Raw genomic sequence first — 21,542 nt, forward strand, 5'->3', positions numbered from 1 at the left:
CTATGATTGTAATTCCAGGTAGCAGAGATAAAGAAGCCCTCAGTGAAGGCATCGACCACCTTGGAGGCACTATAGCAAAAACCCTTTGCTGCCTGCCAGTAGTAAAGTAGGTAAGGAGTGAACTCATATCATGCTTTCCAGCATATAATGCACATGATCATATGAGATATATAAGACCATGTTTCCAAGCAGTTGTAATGTTAGTAAACAATTGCTAAAGTATAATCCAAATCCTACCCCTGACTCTGACCTCAAGCACACAAGGTAGAGGGTGATGATTTTTCTAAGACTTTTTGTGAGGGAAAAAAACAAACACTCTTTATGCTGGAAAATATGGTAATTTCTTATTTTTTTTCCAGTTCCATCAGGGAAGGATGATCTGATAAAGTTCACCACAATGATGATGACGACAATGACAACGAACATGCCAACATTACAGCTCAGATGTCCCCCCCCCCACACACACAAACTGCAATATCTCCCACCCTTCCTTCAGAGTGCAGGCAATGTATTTCCCACCTCCAGAATTCAAATCTAGCTAACTGTTATTATTATTTATTAACACACTGGCCGATTCCCACCAAGGCAGGGTGGCCCGAAAAAGAAAAACTTTCACCATCATTCCCTCCATCATTAACACCCCTCCTTCAGAGTGCAGGCACTGTACTTCCCATCTCCAGGACTCAAGTCCGGCCTGCCGGTTTCCCTGAATCCTTTCATATATGTTACTTTGCTCACACTGCAACAGCACGTCAAGTATTAAAAACCATTTGTCTCCATTCACTCCTATTAAACACGCTCACGCATGCCCGCTGGAAGTCCAAGCCCCTCGCACACAAAACCTCCTTTACCCCCTCCCTCCAACCTTTCCTAGGCCGACCCCTACCCCGCCTTCCTTCCACTACAGACTGATACACTCTTGAAGTCATTCTGTTTCACTTCATTCTCTCTACATGTACGAACAACCTCAACAACCCTTCCTCAGCCCTCTGGACAACAGTTTTGGTAATCTCGCACCTCCTCCTAACTTCCAAACTACGAATTCTCTGCATTATATTCACACCACACATTGCCCTCAGACATGACATCTCCACTGCCTCCAGCCTTCTCCTCGCTGCAACATTCATCACCCATGCTTCACACCCATACAGGAGCGTTGGTAAAACTATACTCTCATACATTCCCCTCTTTGCTTCCAAGGACAAAGTTTTGTCTCCACAGACTCCTAAGTGCACCACTCACCCTTTTCCCCTCATCAATTCCATGATTCACCTCATCTTTCATAGACCCATCCGCTGACACGTCCACTCCCAAATATCTGAATACATTCACCTCCTCCATACTCTCTCCCTCCAATCTGATATCCAATCTTTCATCACCTAATCTTTTTATCCTAATAACTTTACTCTTTCCTGTATTCACTTTTAATTTTCTTCTTTTACATACCCTACCAAATTCATCCACCAACCTCTGCAACTTCTCTTCAGAATCACCCAAGAGCACAGTGTCATCAGCAAAGAGCAACTGTGACAACTCCCACTTTACGTGTGATTCTTTATCTTTTAACTCTACACCTCTTGCCAAGACCCTCGCATTTACTTCTCTTACAACCCCATCTATAAATATATTGAATAACCACGGTGACATCACACATCCTTGTCTAAGGCCTACTTTTACTGGGAAATAATCTCCCTCTTTCCTACATACTCTAACTTGAGCCTCACTATCCTCGTAAAAACTCTTCACTGCTTTCAGTAACCTACCTCCTATACCATACATCTGCAACATCTGCCACCATTACCCCCCTACCCACCCTGTCATACGCCTTTTCCAAATCCATAAATGCCACAAAAACCTCTTTAACTTTATCTAAATACTGTTCACATATATGTTTCACTGTAAACACCTGGTCCACACACCCCCTACCTTTCCTAAAGCCTCCTTGTTCATCTGCTATCCTATTCTCCGTCTTACTCTTAATTCTTTCAATAATAACTCTACCATACACTTTACCAGGTATACTCAACAGACTTATCCCTCTATAATTTTTGCACTCTCTTTTGTCCCCTTTGCCTTTATACAAAGGAACTATGCATGCTCTCTGCCAATCCCTAGGTACCTTACCCTTTTCCATACATTTATTAAATAATAGCACCAATCACTCCAAAACTATATTCACACCTGCTTTTAACATTTCTATCTTTATCCCATCAATCCCAGCTGCCTTACCCCTTTTCATTTTACCTATTGCCTCACGAACTTCCCCCACACTCACAACTGGCTCTTCCTCACTCCTACAAGATGTTATTCCTCCTTGCCCTATACACGAAATCACAGCTTCCCTATCTTCATCAACATTCAACAATTCCTCAAAATATTCCCTCCATCTTCCCAATACCTCTAACTCTCCATTTATTAACTCTCCTCTCCTATTTTTAACTGACAAATCCATTTGTTCTCTAGGCTTCCTTAACTTGTTAATCTCACTCCAAAACTTTCTTATTTCTCATTTGCTCTCTTTTTACATTGCTTCACTACTCTCTTTTTCACCATATACTCTTCCCTCCTTGCATCACTTCTACTTCGTAAAAACTTCTCATATGCTAACTTTTTCTCCCTTACTACTATCTTTACATCATCATTCCACCAATCGCTCCTCTTCCCTCCCGCACCCACTTTCCTGTAACCACAAACTTCTGCTGAACACACTAACACTACATTTTTAAACCTACCCCATACCTCTTTGACCCCATTGCCTATGCTCTCATTAGCCCATCTATCCTCCAATAGTTGTTTATATCTTACTCTAACTGCCTCCTCTTTTAGTTTATAAACCTTCACCTCTCTCTTACCTTATGCTTCTATTCTCCTTGTATCCCATCTACCTTTTACTCTCAGTGTAGCTACAACTAAAAAGTGATCTGATATATCTGTGGCCCATCTATAAACATGTACATCCTGAAGTCTACTCAACAGTCTTTTATCTACCAATACATAATCCAACAAACTACTGTCATTTTGCCCTACATCATATCTTGTATACATATTTATCCTCTTTTTTTTAACCCTTTGAGGGTCGACAGGCCCTCTCCGAAACTCGTTCTCAGGGTCGGCCAAATTTAAAAAAAAAAAAAAAATTATTTTCTCTTATGAAAAGATAGAGAATCTTTTCCCGATCATAACGACACCAAAAGTTTGAAATTTGATAGAAAACTTATGGAATTATGCTCTCGCAAAGTTAGCGGTCTCGGCGATGTTTACGGATCGGCGATTTTGCCCACTTTGAGCCCCATTTTCGGCCAATTTCACTGTACTAGTCGACAAAAAACATGAATATTTCGCTAGAACTCCATTTTTTCTATCGAATGGGTGCAAGAAACCACCCATTTATAAATTCAACTATCCAGTACAGTGGTCAGAATTTAGCAATTTTGCCAATTTCACACAAATTTCAAAAGATGCCAATTTCGGAATAGGGTCCAGAATAAACAAGAAAGACATTCCTGGCACTAAAATGACATTTCCTCTAGTCATTAGTCACGTCTCAAGGCCCCTCTTATATTCTTTTGCTTTCCACTTTGAATTTTTATTCTCACAAAAAATATAAGATTTACTGTTATGCAGACTACTGCATTAGTGTAAAAAATGGTATAAATATTATTGGTGCACTTGTGAAAGAATATTAGACTCACCAGTTGACGTGTATTGCACGCTTGGCACGATTTGTTTACTTTTGAAGTTTGGTAAAAATCGAACATTTCTGCTACTTTGAGCTCAATTTCAAGGCACCTTTCATTGTAAAACCAGTCAAAATCATCTCAATTTCAGTAATATGTCTTCCATTCTATAAAATGAGACCAAGAAAACTAGAATACAACAATAAATACTATACGAAAATACACTGCAAAGTCGCTGATTTATTAAAAAAAATGGAAAAAGTTTTTTTTTCTCATTATGCACCGTGTGCTGCAGGATTTTTTTTTAGACTGTGCACACTGACCACATAGACCCATTCTTTCATATGAAGGCCTACCAGCTTTCTCCCACTAGATTTGAGGTCGCTAGAATTTATGAGTACTAGTACGTCAAAAACCCCTACGCGTAAGACGTACTAGTACGACGAAAACCCTCAAAGGGTTAAAATATGTATTACCTATAACTAAACCCCTTTCTATACAAAGTTCAATCAAAGGGCTCCCATTTTCATTTACACCTGGCACCCCAAACTTACCTACCACACCCTCTCTAAAAGTTTCTCCTACTTAAGCATTCAGGTCCCCTACCACAATTACTCTCTCACTTGGTTCAAAGGCTCCTATACATTCACTTAACATCTCCCAAAATCTCTCTCTCTCCTCTACATTCCTCTCTTCTCCAGGTGCATACACGCTTATTATGACCCACTTTTGGCATCCAACCTTTACTTTAATCCACATAATCCTTCAATTTACACATTCATATTCTCTTTTCTCCTTCCAAACTGATCCTTCAACATTATTGCTAACCCTTCCTTAGCTCTAACTCTCTTAGATACTCCAGATTTAATCCCATTTATTTCTCCCCACTGAAACTCCCCTACCCCTTTCAGCTTTGTTTCGCTTAGGGCCAGGACATCCAACTTCTTTTCATTCATAACATCAGCAATCATCTGTTTCTTGTCATCTGCACTACATCCACGCACATTCAAGCATCCCAGCTTTATAAAGTTTTTCTTCTTCTCTTTTTTAGGAAATGTTTACAGGAGAAGGGGTTACTAGCCCATTGCTCCTGGCATTTTAGTCGCCTAATACGACACGCATGGCTTACGGAGGAAAGATTCTTTTCCACTTCCCCATGGACAATAGAAGAAACAAAGAAGAACAAGAGCTATTTAGAAAAAGGAGAAAAAACCTAGATGTATGTACAGTGGACCCCCGCATAACGATTACCTCCGAATGCGACCAATTATGTTAGTGTATTTATGTAAGTGCGTTTGTACGTGTATGTCTGGGGGTCTGAAATGGACTAATCTACTTCACAATATTCCTTATGGGAATAAATTCGGTCAGTACTGGCACCTGAACATACTTATGGAGTGAAAAAATATCGTTAACCGGGGGTCCACTGTATATATATATGCATGTGCATGTCTGTGAAGTGTGACCAAACTGTAAGTAGGAGTAGCAAGATATCCCTGTTATCTAGTGTGTTTATGAGACAGAAAAAGACACCAGCAATCCTACCATCATGTAAAGCAGTTACAGGTTTCTGTTTCAGTCATCTGGCAGGAGGGTAGTACTTCCCTGGGTGGTTGCTGTCTACCAACCTACTACTAGCTAACTGGTTACCCTGAATCCCTTCATAAAAGTTATCTCGTTCACACTCCAACAGCACATCAAGTCATAAAAAACCACTTGCCTCCACTCATTCCTATATAACATGCTCACACGTCCCTGTAGGATATCCAAGCCCCTCACATACAAAACCTCAATTACCCCCTCCCTCCCTTCATTTTTTTCTAGGACAGCCCCTACCCTGCCTTCCCCCCACTACAGGTTTATACATCCTCCAAGTCATCCAATTTCTATTTTGCTTCATCCTCTCTAAATGTCCAAAGCACCTCAAAAACCCCTTCTCAGCCCTCTGGATAATACTTTTAGCAACACTGCATCTTCTTCTGATATCCAAACTACAATTTCTCTGCGTAATATTCACACCACACATTACCCTCAGGCACATTTCCAACGCCTTCAACCTCATCACTGCAATGTTTAAAATCCTTGGTTCACACCCATATAGGAGTGTTGGTACCACTGTACTCTGATGCATTCCCCTTCTTAGCTTCCATGGATAAGGTTCTTTGTCTCCACAGATGCCTTTTTCCCTCGTCAATTCTATGGTTCACTTCATCTTTCATATACCCATCTGCTAACAAGTCCACTCCCAAATAACTAAATGCATTCACTTCCTCCATACTCCCTCCCTCCAATCTGATATCCAATCTTTCATTACCTCAACTTTTTTGTTAACTTGCTCCTTCCTGTGTTCACTTTTTAATTTTCTTCTTTTACATACCCTTCCAAATTCATCTACCAACTTCTGTAATTTCTCTTCAGAATCTCCTAAAGGTAGAGTGTCATTGTCAAAAAGTAGCAGTCACAACTTTGTATTTGATTCTTTATCTTTTAATACCACACCTCTTGCCAACACCTGAGCATTAGCTTCTCCCACACTCCATGTATAAATATGTTAAACAACCATGGTGACATCACACATTCTTGTCTATTTTTACTGGAAATTAATTTTTCTCTCTCCTACACACCCTAACCTGAGCCTCACATCCTCATAAAAACTCTTCACAGCATTCAGTAACTTACAACCTATCTCATGCACTTGCAATATCTGCCATATTGTTCCCCTATCCATCCTATCACATGCCTTTTCTAAATCCATAAATACAACAAAAACTTCCTTACCTTTATCTAAATATTGTTCACATATATGCTTCAATGTAAGCACTTGATCTACACATCCCCTACCCTTCGTAAAACCTCCCTTGTCTATCTGCGATCTTGCTCTCCAGTTCATCCTTAATTCTTTCAATAATAACCATAATATACTTTACCTGGTATACTCAGTAGGCTTATTCTCCTACAATTTTTACATTCTCTTTATCCCCTTTTTCTTTATACAAATATATGGAATAGGAGGTAGGTTATTGAAAGCAGTGAAGAGTCTTTATAGAGTATGTGGTGAGAGGGAGATTATTTCCCAGTAAAAGTAGGCCTTAAACAGGGATGTGTGATGTCACCATGGTTGTTCAATATATTTACAGATGGAGTTGTGAGAGAAGTGAATGCTCGGGTGTTAGTAAGAGGTATGGGGTTAAAAGATAAAGAATCTAACAGAAAGTGGGAGTTGTCGTAGTTGCTCTTTGCTGATGACACTGACTTTGGGAGATTCTGAAGAGAGGTTGCAGAGGTTGATTGATGAGTTTGGTAGGGTATGTAAAAGACGAAAGAGGAAAGAGTAAGGTGATGAGGATAACCAAAAAATTAGGTAAGGTGTTATGAAGAAAAGATGGGATTACCTGGGGGCTAGAGCCTTGTCTAAGGGCAAAGGTGAAAGTTACACCCATCTCAGGCAGAATCAGGCCACCTAGGCCTATCCCAGTCAAAGCAGAAAGTGCTAAACCAGTATTTGTACTTCAATGGGTTGGTTAACAGAGGGTTAGGCAAAAATCCTAGTTAGGAAAATACATGTATATATATTTATTCGTCATAACACTATATACACACTCTAGAAAATCCCTTCATATACAGTATCTCCTATCCTAAATGCCCAAACAGCGGAGCACAAGAAGAGGGTGGCTGGAGAGTCCCGGAAAACAAACACTTAGCCTAGCCACGCCAGGCCTTCACTACTCCAATACTGACCCCATTCCTTATTTCCTCACTCATCCCACAGCATCCTGACCATGTCAGAGCCTAGGTGAGCATACAGGTACACCATAGAAGAGCCTATGGCCTGAGTTAGCTAAACAAAAGGAGTACACAACTACAAAACTTAGCTTAAACACACGGCGTCTCCCACGCCAGCCTCCATGCCATGCTGACCACACATGATTACCCAAGCCATGCTCACCCGATAACCAAAACACTGAGAAAATAAATCCCTGGCAGGATTTCGTTACATTTACAGTTTAACATGCTTTACAGTACCCCCAAATGCACATTATGAATTATAAAATTATGCTTTACAATTATGACATTCATACTATTATGGCACCCTTCTCTACTGTATATACATTACAATGTCATGCAGAACCCTGCATAACAAAGGGAAGAGTGAATATCAGATTGGAAGGAGAGTATGGAGGAAGAGAATGTATTCAGATATTTGGGAGTGGACGTGTCAGTAGATGGGTCTATGAAAGATGAGGTGAATCATAGAACTGTGGAGGGGAAAAAGGTGAGTGGTGCACTGAGGAGTCCTTGGAGACAAAGAACTTTATCCATTCAAGATTCAAGATTCCTTTATTTCCTTGCAAGTTTACAATAAGGTTGACGTATTTTAGGAAGTTTATTTACGTAGGTAGTTTACAGTGAGGGTTTACAATAATTTGTAGTGCAAAGAGAGCCACTATCATGCCTTGCCATTACGGGCAGTCTAAACTTAACCCTTAAACTGTCCAAACGTAGATATACATTTGCTCGTGAAGTGCTCTGAATGTAGATCTACTTTTTTTCACATAAGAATGTAAAATCGAATATAGATCTACATTTGGAGCACTACACGAGCAAACGTATATCTACATTTAGACAGTTCAAGGGTTAATATGTATGAGAATGTATGAGAGTATAGTTATACCAACGCTCTTGTACGGGTGTTACTGAGGCATGGGTTGTGAATGTTGTAACAAGGAGAAGGCTGGAGGCAGTGGAGATGTCATGTCTGTGGGCAATGTGTGGTGTGAATATAATGCAGAGAATCCATAGTTTGGAGATTAGGTGGTGTGGGATTACAAAAAACTATTATCCAGAGGGCTGAGGAGGGGTTATTGAGATACGTAGTTTGGACATGTAGAGAGGATGGAACAAAACAGATAGACTTTGAAAGTGTATAAATCTGTAATGGAAAGAAGGCAGGGTAAGGGTCGGCCTAGGAAAGGTTGGAGGGAGGGGTTAAAGAAGGTTTTGTGTGTGAGGGGCTTGGACTTCCATCAAGTGTGTGTGAGCATGTTAGATAGGAGCAAATGGAGACAAATGGTTTTTAGGACTTGACATGCTGTTGGAGTGTAAAGCAAGGTAACATTTATGAAGGGATTCAGAGAAACTGGCAGGCCGGACTTGATTCCTGGAGATGGGAGGGGTGTTAATGTTGCAGTTTTATAAATGTAGTGTAAGCATACCTCTGGCAAGACAGACTGAGTGAATGATTAAAGTTTTTCTTTTTCAGGCTATGCTGCCTTAGTGGGTAATGGTTGATGTGTTAAAAAAAAAAGAATTATGCATGCTCTCTGCAGGTCCTTAGGTACCTTCATCCTTATCATAAATTTATTGAACAAATGCACCAACCACTCAAAAACTATATCCCCACCTGCTTTTAACATTTCTTTCTTTAACCTATCAGTCCCAGCTGCTTTACCCCTTCACATTCTACCTTCAGCCTCACATCTCTCCCACTCTCACATCTGGCTCTTCCTTACTTCTAAAAGATGATTTACCTCCCTGCCCAATGCATGAAATAACTGCCTCCTCTTCAACATTTGACAGCATTTCAAAATATTCCTAATACTTCCATCTCCCTAATAACTCCCTGCCTATGTTCATAGCTGTTGAATCCATCTGTTCCCTAGGCTTTCTTAACTTACTAATCTCACTCACGAACTTTTTCTTGTTTTCAACAAAATATGGCAAAACCTCATCCACTCTTTCATTTGCTCTCCTTTTACACTCTCTCAAGACTTTTAGCCTTTCTTTTACTCTAAATATGCTCCACTCTTGTTATGTCACTTCTGTTTTGTAAAAAGCCTTCAAGTGCTAACTTTTTCTCCTTTACCATTCTCTTTACTTCATCATTCCACTCCTTGCTCCTCTTCCCTCCTGCACCCACCCTCCTATATCCACAAACTTCTGCTGCACATTAAACACTGCATTATGAAATCTACCCCAACTTATCTCTCAACTATATATGCTTGAAGGAATAATATATTGCAATATGTATATCATATTTTGTAACATGACAGCAAGCAAATCACTGAACAGGTGGGGACTGAACCTATGGCAAGTGGGTCATACAACTCCAGCCAGTTTTAAGACTCACTTGCCATGGGTTCAATCTCCACTTGTTCTGTTGTTCATCATATTTTAATTGCATTACTGCTTTATGATACTGTACTGTACATACAAACCTGATTCTGAGTACCTGAAGCTTTCTAGAAACTTGAGACATTCCTCAAGTCCTGCAAATATTGTAAACTCGCCATGGAAGGGATTCTTGCGGAAGAAGAGATCAAACACAGCAGTGTCATCATGCTTGCCAGACTTCCAGTAGGCATAGGCCATGTTTATCTGGTACATATCTGAAACAGTTTATAGGGTTAAGACAAGGTTTAAAGGTCAAACATTGTGGAGACACTGAATGAATAACAGTGAAAGTTTCCTCTTTTTCAGGTCACCTTACATCAGAAGATGACCAGCGAGTTTAAAAAAAGTACTAATTATTAATACATAAATGATAGGAAATCCCTCTCAAATTGCTGAAAATAAACTGTTTTACAAGTCTCACAAGCTAAGCAGTAACCATTAGCTCTTTGACTGTTTCAGTCGTATATATACGTCTTATGAGCCACCGTTTTTGACGTGTATATATACAGTGGACCCCAGGTATTCGATGGCATCGGTATTCGATAAATCCGGTATTCGATGCATTATATCGCAAAAAATTTTCCTCGGTATTCGATTGAAAACCCGGTATTCGATACGATTCGTACGAGACGTGTCCACGTGTGGCCTGAACTACCCCGTGTGTGCCAGTGTTTACAAGCCAGCCAGTGTGCGCGCATCTAAGGATACATTCGGTACATTCCATATTATCCATATTATCACTGTGTTTGGTGCTTGTTTCTGCAAAATAAGTCACCATGGGCCCCAAGAAAGCTTCTAGTGCTAACCCTTCAAGAAAAAAGTCATTAATGACTTATGAAATGAAGGAAGAGATAATTGCAAAGTACGAAAGTGGAGTGCGTGTGTCGGAGCTGGTTAGGTTGTATAATAAACCCCAATCAACCATCTCTACTATAGTGACCAGGAAAACGGCAATCAAGGAAGCTGTTCTTGCAAAAGGTGCAACTGTGATTACGAAACAGCGGCCGCAAGTGTTAGAAAATGTTGAGAGATTGTTACTGGTGTGGATAAATGAAAAACAGATAGCAGGAGATAGCATCTCTCAAGCGATCATTTGTGAAAAGGCTAGGCAGTTGCATGACGATTTGGTAAAGAAATTGCCTGCAACTAGTGGTGATGTGAGTGAATTTAAGGCCAGCAAAGGTTGGTTTGAAAGATTCAAGAATCGTAGTGGCATACATAGTGTGATTAGGCATGGTGAGGCTGCCAGTTCGGACCAAAAAGCAGCTGAAAAATATGTGAAGGAATTCAAGGATTACATAGACAGTGAAGGACTGAAACCTGAACAAGTGTTTAATTGCGACGAAACAGGCCTGTTTTGGAAGAAAATGCCAAGCAGGACCTACTTTACTCAGGAGGAAAAGGCACTCCCAGGACATAAGCCTATGAAAGACAGGCTTACTCTTCTCATGTGTGCCAATGCTAGTGGTGATTGCAAAGTGAAGCCTTTATTGGTGTATCACTCTGAAACCCCCAGAGTGTTCAGGAAAAATGTCCTCAAGGCTAATTTGTGTGTGCTGTGGAGGGCAAACAGTAAGGCATGGGTCACTAGGGACTTTTTCTATGACTGGTTACACCAAGCATTTGCCCCCACTGTGAAAAATTACCTAATTGAAAAGAAATTAGACCTTAAGTGCCTCCTGGTGTTAAACAATGCCCCTGGTCATCCTACAGACTTGGCAGAGCGACTTTGTGGAGACATGAGCTTCATTAAGGTCAAGTTTTTGCCTCCTAATACCACTCCTCTCCTGCAACCCATAGACCAGTAGGTTATTGCAAACTTCAAAAAACTGTACACAAAAGCTCTGTTTGAAAGGTGCTTTGTAGTGACCTCAGAAACTCAATTGACTCTAAGAGAGTTTTGGAGAGAGCACTTTAATATCCTCAATTGTGTAAACATTATAGGTAAGGCTTGGGAGGAAGTGACTAAGAGGACCTTGAACTCTGCTTGGAAGAAACTGTGGCCAGAATGTGTAGACAAAAGGGATTTTGAAGGATTTGAGGCTAACCCTGAGAATCCTATGCCAGTTGAGGAATCCGTTGTGGTGTTGGGGAAGTCCTTGGGGTTGGAGGTTAGTGGGGAGGATGTGGAAGAGTTGGTGGAGGAGGACAGTGAAGAACTAACCACTGATGAGCTGATAGATCATCTTCAACACTTGAGGAAACTGCTTCGGAGGGGGGAGAGAGAAATTGAAGAAGTTGCCTACTTCAAAGATTAAGTTCATGTGTGCAATGTGGCTTAAAGTGCAAACCTTTTTTGATGACAATCACCCTGACACAGCTATTGCAAGCCGTGCTGGTGATTATTACACTAACAATGTTGTGAAACACTTTAGGAATGTCATAAAGGAATGGGAGGTACAGGCCACTATGGACAGATATGTTGTGCGACAGAAATCCAGTGACTCTCAAGCTGGTCATAGTGGCATTAAAAGAAGGGAAGTAACCCCGGAAAAGGACTTGCTACCTCAAGTCCTAATGGAAGGGGATTTCCCTTCTAAACACTAACACCTCTCCCCTCCTCCCATCCCATCAATCATCACCAGATCTTCATTAAAGGTAAGTGTCAATTATTTTATTGTTATTGTAATTATTCTATTGCATTAAACTTAATATTTCATGTAGTAAAAATTTCTTTTTTCATACTTTTGAGTGTCTTGCACGGATTAATTTGATTTCCATTATTTCTTTTGAGGAAAATTGATACGGTTTTCGATATTATCAGTATTCGATGAGCTCTCAGGAACGGATTAATATCGAATACTGGGGGTTGGCAGAGAGCATGCATAGTTCCTTTGTATAAAGGCAAAGGGGATAAAAGAGAGTGCAAAAATTATAGGGGGATAAGTCTGTTGAGTGTACCTGGTAAAGTGTATGGTAGAGTTATAATTGAAAGAATTAAGAGTAAGACGGAGAATAGGATAGCAGATGAACAAGGAGGCTTTAGGAAAGGTAGGGGGTGTGTGGACCAGGTGTTTACAGTGAAACATATAAGTGAACAGTATTTAGATAAGGCTAAAGAGGTCTTTGTGGCATTTATGGATTTGGAAAAGGCGTATGACAGGGTGGATAGGGGGGCAATGTGGCAGATGTTGCAAGTGTATGGTGTAGGAGGTAGGTTACTGAAAGCAGTGAAGAGTTTTTACGAGGATAGTGAGGCTCAAGTTAGAGTATGTAGGAAAGAGGGAAATTTTTTCCCAGTAAAAGTAGGCCTTAGACAAGGATGTGTGATGTCACCGTGGTTGTTTAATATATTTATAGATGGGGTTGTAAGAGAAGTAAATGCGAGGGTCTTGGCAAGAGGCGTGGAGTTAAAAGATAAAGAATCACACACAAAGTGGGAGTTGTCACAGCTGCTCTTTGCTGATGACACTGTGCTCTTGGGAAATTCTGAAGAGAAGTTGCAGAGATTGGTGGATGAATTTGGTAGGGTGTGCAAAAGAAGAAAATTAAAGGTGAATACAGGAAAGAGTAAGGTTATGAGGATAACAAAAAGATTAGGTGATGAAAGATTGAATATCAGATTGGAGGGAGAGAGTATGGAGGAGGTGAACGTATTCAGATATTTGGGAGTGGACGTGTCAGCGGATGGGTCTATGAAAGATGAGGTGAATCATAGAATTGATGAGGGAAAAAGAGTGAGTGGTGCACTTAGGAGTCTGTGGAGACAAAGAACTTTGTCCTTGGAGGCAAAGAGGGGAATGTATGAGAGTATAGTTTTACCAACGCTCTTATATGGGTGTGAAGCGTGGGTGATGAATGTTGCAGCGAGGAGAAGGCTGGAGGCAGTGGAGATGTCATGTCTGAGGGCAATGTGTGGTGTGAATATAATGCAGAGAATTCGTAGTTTGGAAGTTAGGAGGAGGTGCGGGATTACCAAAACTGTTGTCCAGAGGGCTGAGGAAGGGTTGTTGAGGTGGTTCGGACATGTAGAGAGAATGGAGCGAAACAGAATGACTTCAAGAGTGTATCAGTCTGTAGTGGAAGGAAGGCGGGGTAGGGGTCGGCCTAGGAAGGGTTGGAGGGAGGGGGTAAAGGAGGTTTTGTGTGCGAGGGGCTTGGACTTCCAGCAGGCATGCGTGAGCGTGTTTGATAGGAGTGAATGGAGACAAATGGTTTTTAATACTTGACGTGCTGTTGGAGTGTGAGCAAAGTAACATTTATGAAGGGATTCAGGGAAACCGGCAGGCCGGACTTGAGTCCTGGAGATGGGAAGTACAGTGCCTGCACTCTGAAGGAGGGGTGTTAATGTTGCAGTTTAAAAACTGTAGTGTGAAGCACCCTTCTGGCAAGACAGTGATGGAGTGAATGATGGTGAAAGTTTTTCTTTTTCGGGCCACCCTGCCTTGGTGGGAATCGGCCGGTGTGATAATAAAAAAAAAAAAAAAATAAATAATGTACTCATAAATTCTAGAGGCTTCAAATCAAGTAGGAGAAAGCTGGTAGGACCACATGTGAGAGAATGGGTCTGTGTGGTCGGTGTGCACCATATGAAAAAAATCCTGCAGAACTCAGTGCATGAGAAAAAAAAAAATCCGACCGTTTTTTTAATTAAAATGCCGATTTTGTGGTCTAATTTCATATAGTATTTATGGTTGTATTCTCGTTTTCTTGGTCTCATTTGATAGAATGGAAATATATTATAGAAATAGAGGTAATTTTGATTGGTTTTACTGTGAAAAAACCTTGAGCTCAAAGTAGGGGAAATTATTTGATTTTTGCCAATGTTCAAAGGTAAACAAATGTCATTTTCCAATAAATGTCCAAGTAGTCATTCTAATATGCAGTAATGAGTGGGTTGACATTATTTATGCAATTATTACAATTTTGCAGTAGTCTGCATAACAGTAAATCTTCTATTTTTTGTTTGAATAAAAATTCAAAATAGAAAGCAAGAGTAATATCAGAGGGGCCTGGAGACGTGACTGATGAACAAAGAAAATGTTATTTTAGAGTCAGGAATGTCTGCATTGTTCATTGTGGACCCTATTTTGAAATTGTCATATTTTTTAATTTTCGTAAAATTGGCCAAATTGCAAATTTCTGACATTATTGGGTAGTTGAAATTGGTAAATGGGCAGTTTCTTGTGCTCAATCAATAGAAAAAAATGGAGTTCTAAAGAAATAGCTATGAGTTTGGTCGACTGGAACAATGGAATTAGCCAAAAATAGGGCTCAAATTGGGTGAAATCGCCAATTCGTAAATATCGCCAAGGTTGCTAACTTTGCGAGAGCGTAATTCCGTCAGTTTTCCATCAAATTTCATTCTTTGGGGTCATTACAATCAGGAAAAGATTCTCTATCATTTCACAGAAAAAAATAATTTTTTTTTGGGGGGGGGGGGGGGAATTTTGAGACACCAGGAGACACCTCAGGATTTGGGGTTGCGACAGTCAAGGGGTTAAGAAAAAGTCCTTCCTACATCCTGATTAGAGCCTCATTACCTGATTTCCCTCTATTATACATAAGAGGCCCATGCTTCAATATGAAAAATGTATGGCAGAAAAAGAGCTAGTTGAAATATACTGTGGTACCTATCCTTGCAGCCTGTCTTTCACACCCACATGTATCACAGATTATTAAATTGCAGTTAAGCACCAAACTTATGTGGTTCATTCAGTGGTACACAACAAGGGTGAGATGGTACAGACAAGCCTCGCACAAAACTGGATGTTCAGTATCAAAATAAAAAGTCAATCAAAACTATTTCTTCGCTAAGGTTACAATGTGTGTTTACATTTCATAATTTGATGGGTAAAAAGAAACCCACTATCATGCTGAGGTATTTCTGGTAGACTTAACCTAATACTTAAAAACTACTTAAGTCTAGACAGGTAAAGAGTGGTAGATCACAAATATTCAATATTTTACTCTATTATTAACATGAGGCATGTAGCACAATTTATGATACAAACACATTTTTAAATTTCTAATAATGGCTTAATAGTTAAGGGATAATAAAATATTTGGGGGAGTTGCTTTAACCCGTAAACGGTCCAAACGTATATATACGTTTTTTCAACATTTGAAAGTATGTAAAAACAGTAGATCTTCTTTTTGTTTTTCTACATTTGAAAATGTGTAAAAAAAATGTAGATCTACTTTTGTAGCACTACACATGTGAACGTAGATCTGCTTGGACCGTTTACGGGTTAAATTTGGTTATAGTTTAGCACAGTGTGGGTATAGCTGTTATTGCGAGATGAGATGATTTTTTAATATAGTCCTAATTCGATTTGTGGGCAGGGGACCTCTTGCTGTTTCAGGCAAAGAGTTCCAGATCTTCAGACGCTTCATGAGCATTGGCATTTTGCATTGTGCGAGATGGATGTGTGGGATGTCAAAAAGTGTATTGTGCCTCATGTTATGCCTGTGTGTTCTGTTGAAACTGTCTAGGTGAAGTTTGAGTGGAGGATTCATACTGGAGTTTAATGTTCTGTATATATATTAGGCACAGTAATAAGTGTGTATATTTTGTATATTAAGTAAGTTCAAGGTTTTGAAGAGTGGTGGGGTGTGCTGTCTGGCGCAGGAGTTTGGGATCATCCACACTGCCATTTTTTGTTGGGTTATTAAAAGTTTAAGGTGACTGGCTATGGTAGATCCCCAAGCACAAATACCACAGGTGAGGTAAGGGTATATTAGAAGGTGATATAAAGTAAGGAGTGCCTTTTGGAGTACATAGTATCTTAGTTATATGCTGGATGTGGGTTTGAAATATGTATAAGATTACAGTAAGTACAAAACACTGCTGCCCATGGGGAAGCACTAAACCCAGAGGGATCATACTGTGCCTGGGACATGAAGGCAATCAGATCTGATCTGAGGAAGAGAAGGGCAGTTCATAAGTTATGGTAATATACTTGTAAGAGTAAAAAAATAAAATGTGGTTGATTATAAGTTTACTTATTGAGTTCATGAACTTAAACAGAATTTAAGTCATTATCCCATATTCAGAATTCATACAAATTTGGAATTTGAATTTCTAATATGGGACAATCTCTAATATTCAAATTCTATGGATTTGTGAATTTTCAAGCAATTAGTAGATGAATTAGAACATAAAAGACGTGTGAAAAAGCATTTACAGTGCTAGTCACGGCATTATGCCAGGTGAGCACCCAGGCATAATGCTGTGATGAAAATCAGAGGCCTACCATACAGGTTTTTTTTTTCGTCAGAGCATTCTGATGGGTAGCAGCTATTAGCATAATGTCATGGCCTACCACCACACTCAACAGTGACATCTCATTGCTCATGTGGCTGCTGTGGTGAGAAGAAGTGTTGCACTGTTGTCTCTCATCTGTCCCATCTTTTGTCCAGTGTTCTCTTTGGTTTTGGGGCTATACATGTTTGATTATGGGTAAAAATAAGTCTTTAACACCTGAAACTATAGCTCAAATCATAGGGCTGGGTGCAGTGCTTCAAGGCAGGTGGCAGTGTCGAGTTACCATCTGCCAAACCTCGGTCTGGCCCTTGAAGAAGACACCTGTTCGCACCTTAACTGTGTTAAAGAAGCAGTTACTCTCTAACTGCTAATGCCTGCTAATGGCTGCTACCCAGCATAATGCACTGATGAAAAAAGACCCCCCTTGCATGGTAAGCCTTTGATTTTCGTCACAGCATTATGCCGGGGCATTCTCCTGGCATAATGCTGTGATGAGCACTGTATAACTCACTCTCCAAGTAAGAAGTACAGTGCCTGGGCTCTCAAGAGGATAGAGTGGAGATATTATATTATTATAATCAAAAAGAAGCATTAAACCAGGGTGGAGATATATTGCGGCTTTTTACCTGTAACATCAGAACGCCTCTGGCAAGACTGATGGAGGGAGTAACGAAGAAAGTGTTTGTTTCTTCTTTTCGGGTCACCCTGCCTCAGTGGAAAAAGGCCAATGTGTTAAAAAAAAAAAAAAAAAAAAAAAAAAAAAGGTATACAGTACTATACATGGATACCTTTTACCCAACACCAGAATACCTACACAAGTTATGACATTCTAACAGGACTGGAGCTTTCTACCTTTCCTGGATAAGACCCACAACAGTCAGTTAACACTGTGTTATGGTCTGGGTGAAGGATAAGCAGTAACAGCCATGAGTTTATCATCATCATCAGTTTAATATTTATGAAATGCAGAGCCACACACAACAGCCTGGCCAGGCACTGACGGGTTACATGAAATCATAACACACATGCAAACAAACCATGGAATGGGTGTTTTACGACTCACTTGCCATGGGTTCAAACCCCACCCATTTTTTTTTTCACTAACAGGTACCTGCCCAATGTGTTGTACCATATACACAGGTTCTTTATTTTTACTACTAGATGGGCAAATGCAGCAAGAGCGTACAATAACTTGCCCAAATGCTTCTTTGTTCCAGGGAATTAAACTTGGGACATTGCAATTTTGAATTGAATGCTCTCACCAGTGAGTGAGAAGATAGCAGCTTTGAGGGAGGGACGAGTTGTGATATTTACACCAAGCATACCTGCCAACTCATTTAAGAATTACTAAAGTAATAGAAGTGCTTTGTGCTGACTACAGTCAGATGGTATTTGGCCTCCACAGAGTAGAGGTGTTCAGTCATTGCTATTAAGAGAAACTTTGCCACATAAAAGAAAGTGCCTGGTCTTGAAAGACCCTAAGTGAAGCCACTTCTGAAACCAGTGGTGATGTGAAGAATGCCTCCTGTTTAATAGCTACCATATATATTTAGACTTTTGATCTTTAGGCCAAAAGTTAACTTAACTGTAATAATGTTGGTAAAATTACCAACAATATGTTAGGTAAAAAGACACAAGTAATGCTATGCATAGTATAAGTGGCTTTGGCATGCTGCTCTTATCTGTATTTTTTTGTACCTCTGTATGTGTGCTCAAATTGGAAATAAATAAATAAATAAATAAATGTAACATTTTAATGTGCCACAATAAAAATGTTGAATTAGTTGTACTTGTGTCCTTTTACCTAACAAAAGTTAATTGAATTTATGAGCTGAAAGGAGGTCAGAACCCCATTTTAGAAAAGAATGTGCTAATTCAAGGGTAAAATGGAGAGGGAAAAGAATAGGTAAAACAGAGGGAAAGAATGGGTAAAATGAAGAGGATGGAAATGGGTTAATGGAGAGCATGGGAAAAGAATGAGTGAAGGGGAGAGGAGAAAAGATAAGCAAAAGGGGGGAAAGAATGAGTGAAGGGGTGATAGTAAACAAATAAGAGGGAAGAGGAGGGAGACGGAGGAAGTGAAGGGGAAGTGTGATGAATAAGGTAAAGCACTTAAGTCACCGGTCACATAATACACACAGGGGTGGATCTATTATGAAACTAATGAAGCTTAAGCTTCTGGGCCCCCTAAACCCTTGAGGGGCCCTAGAAGAGACTTGGTCCATACTGCTTAAAAATTTTGGGTCTACTGTATGATTAGAGTTTTAAAAATAATAATAATAATAATAATAATAATATTAATATGATTTAATTCAATACAAAATATTTGTTCAAATAAAAATTAAAAGTATCATGTAGACTAGTCATTGCTGGTTGTGAAGGCCCCCCCCATCCATAACAGTTCATGCTTCAGTCCCAAAAATGAAGGTCTGCCACTGAACACATGCCCACCACTATTAGAGACTGATAAATAAGTGGTTCTCACTCACACACACACACACACACACACACACACACACACACACAGGAAGGTAGTAAAAATAAAAATTACCCAGAAGCATCAAGCATCTTCAACTACGCGGGACCCAGGTACTGGACGGACCCGCAACATGATACTTCAGCACCACTGTCAGCCGCACCTAATATTCACCTAGTTGAATTGCATGGGGCCAACAGTATCAGTCTCTAGCTGGAAACCAGGGGTCACTCTCCTGGAGCTATCAGAGTTAGAATAAGCAGCATTTAATAGAATTTACTGAGGTGGAGAGTAAGGCAGTTGATGAAGGGTAGCTCCCCACATAGGCACACACACACACAGTAGGTGAGGCCTAGTGCTACAGAATTGAATGTAATTTTACGTACACAAGACAGTGCACAGTGGGAACCAAGCAATCGGGTACATATGTAGTACATACGTGAATAATAAGGACTCGCTTACATAAACACACACACACACACACACAGGATTTCACACCTTCCTGAGAACTGACCTGGTAAACCCTCCCTCCCTATCTCTTACACTCCACTATCCACTTCACATTCTCTCTCTCCCTCTCTCTCTCTCTCCTTTTCCCTTCTCACTCTCCCTCTCTCCTTCCACCTTTCCCTTCTCCCTACTTCCCTCCCTCCCTCCTTCTCTCCCTCTCTCTCTCAATCTTTCCTAAAAAAAAAAAAAAAAAAAAAAAAGGTGGGGAGTGGAAGGAACCAGGGATCAGATGAGAATGGTTCTGGTAGGGAGGAGTTGATGGAGGAGCAGTGGAAAAGGATGGAACAAGAGTGGGAGAGAAAATTAGGAGAGCTTTCTGCAAAAATGGAGACAGAGCTTTCTGAGAAATTGGAAAAGAAGTTTGAGAAGGAGAAGAAGAATTGGGAGGCACAAGTCGAAACTGCAGTAGCCAGGATAAGAGTCCTAGAAGATGAGGTAAACAGGCTGAAGCGAGTTACAGGGGCATTGACCAGAGAAGACACAGCATATGAAGCTGGGAGGCCGAACAGGAAGGAAGGAGATATGAATTACAGTGGTCCCTCATTTTCATAGTTCTCGGGAATCATAGATTTCGGAAATCATAGGGATATTTTCGTATAAACATGGGCTCGCTAATCATAGGTTGACTCACAAATAGTAGTTCGTCCGGGACGCGTACGCACGGTGTGAGCTGGGGCGGCCTCCCTACCCAGCCAGTCTGGCATTGTTTACCAGTGAGCGAAGGTCCCCTCATGTGCTCCTACGAAATATTTCATAATATTCCACTCATTTTAGTGCTTGCAAGTACTAAATAAGCTACCATGGCTCCAAAGAAAGCTCCTAGTGCCAAGCCTGTGGTAAAGAAGAGCTCACCACTGAGGAGCTGCAAGAGCTTCAGCAGGAACAGCAACAGATCACAGCTCAGAATCTTGCTGCAGAGGAGGAGGAAGAGAGATGAAAGAAGTTGCCTTCTTCAGAAATTAAAGAGATTTTTGCTATGTGGGGTAAGATGGAAAGCTTTATGGAGAAACATCACCCTGACAATGTTGTTGCAAGCCATGTTGGCAACATGTACAGTGACAAAGTCTTGGGCCATTTTAGGGAAGTGTTAAAGAGACGCCAGAAACAGAGCTCTCTCCACAGTTATTTTGCGAGACAGGACTCCAGTGATTCTCAAGGTGGTCCTAGTGGCATTAAGAAACAGAGAAGAGAAGCAACCCCAGAGGAGCAATTGGTACCTGAGGTGTTGATGGAAGGGGATTCCCCTTCCAAACTGTAAACAATCCAATCTCTCTCCTCCTCCAGTCTCCCATACACTAAGAAGAATCTCCAATAAAGGTAAGTGTTGTGCTGTTAATGTTTCATTCATCATTTCCCATTGTATTGTTTATGTACTACATCTGTATTTCATGTAAAAAAATTTTTTGTTTTAATACTTCTGGGAGTCAGGAATGGATTAATTGTATTTACATTATTTCTTATGGGGAAAATTGATTCGAAAATCGTAGATTTCGATAATAGT

General features: G+C 40.3%; 1 protein-coding gene across 2 annotated transcripts in view; it reads right to left on the minus strand.

Annotated features, from left to right (window-relative positions):
- Window positions 1–21,542, minus strand: part of Naprt (nicotinate phosphoribosyltransferase) — a gene marked incomplete at its 3' end in the record, with an annotated part of 185,360 nt that overhangs the window by 50,052 nt on the left and 113,766 nt on the right. For both annotated transcript variants that reach the window (XM_070101068.1, XM_070101067.1), the window contains 1 exon segment: window positions 9,893–10,063. In XM_070101068.1, the coding sequence (XP_069957169.1) occupies window positions 9,893–10,063 (171 nt within the window).

This window comes from Cherax quadricarinatus, chromosome 75, assembly GCF_038502225.1.
Source record: "Cherax quadricarinatus isolate ZL_2023a chromosome 75, ASM3850222v1, whole genome shotgun sequence".
NCBI classification, from domain to species: Eukaryota; Metazoa; Arthropoda; class Malacostraca; order Decapoda; family Parastacidae; genus Cherax; species Cherax quadricarinatus.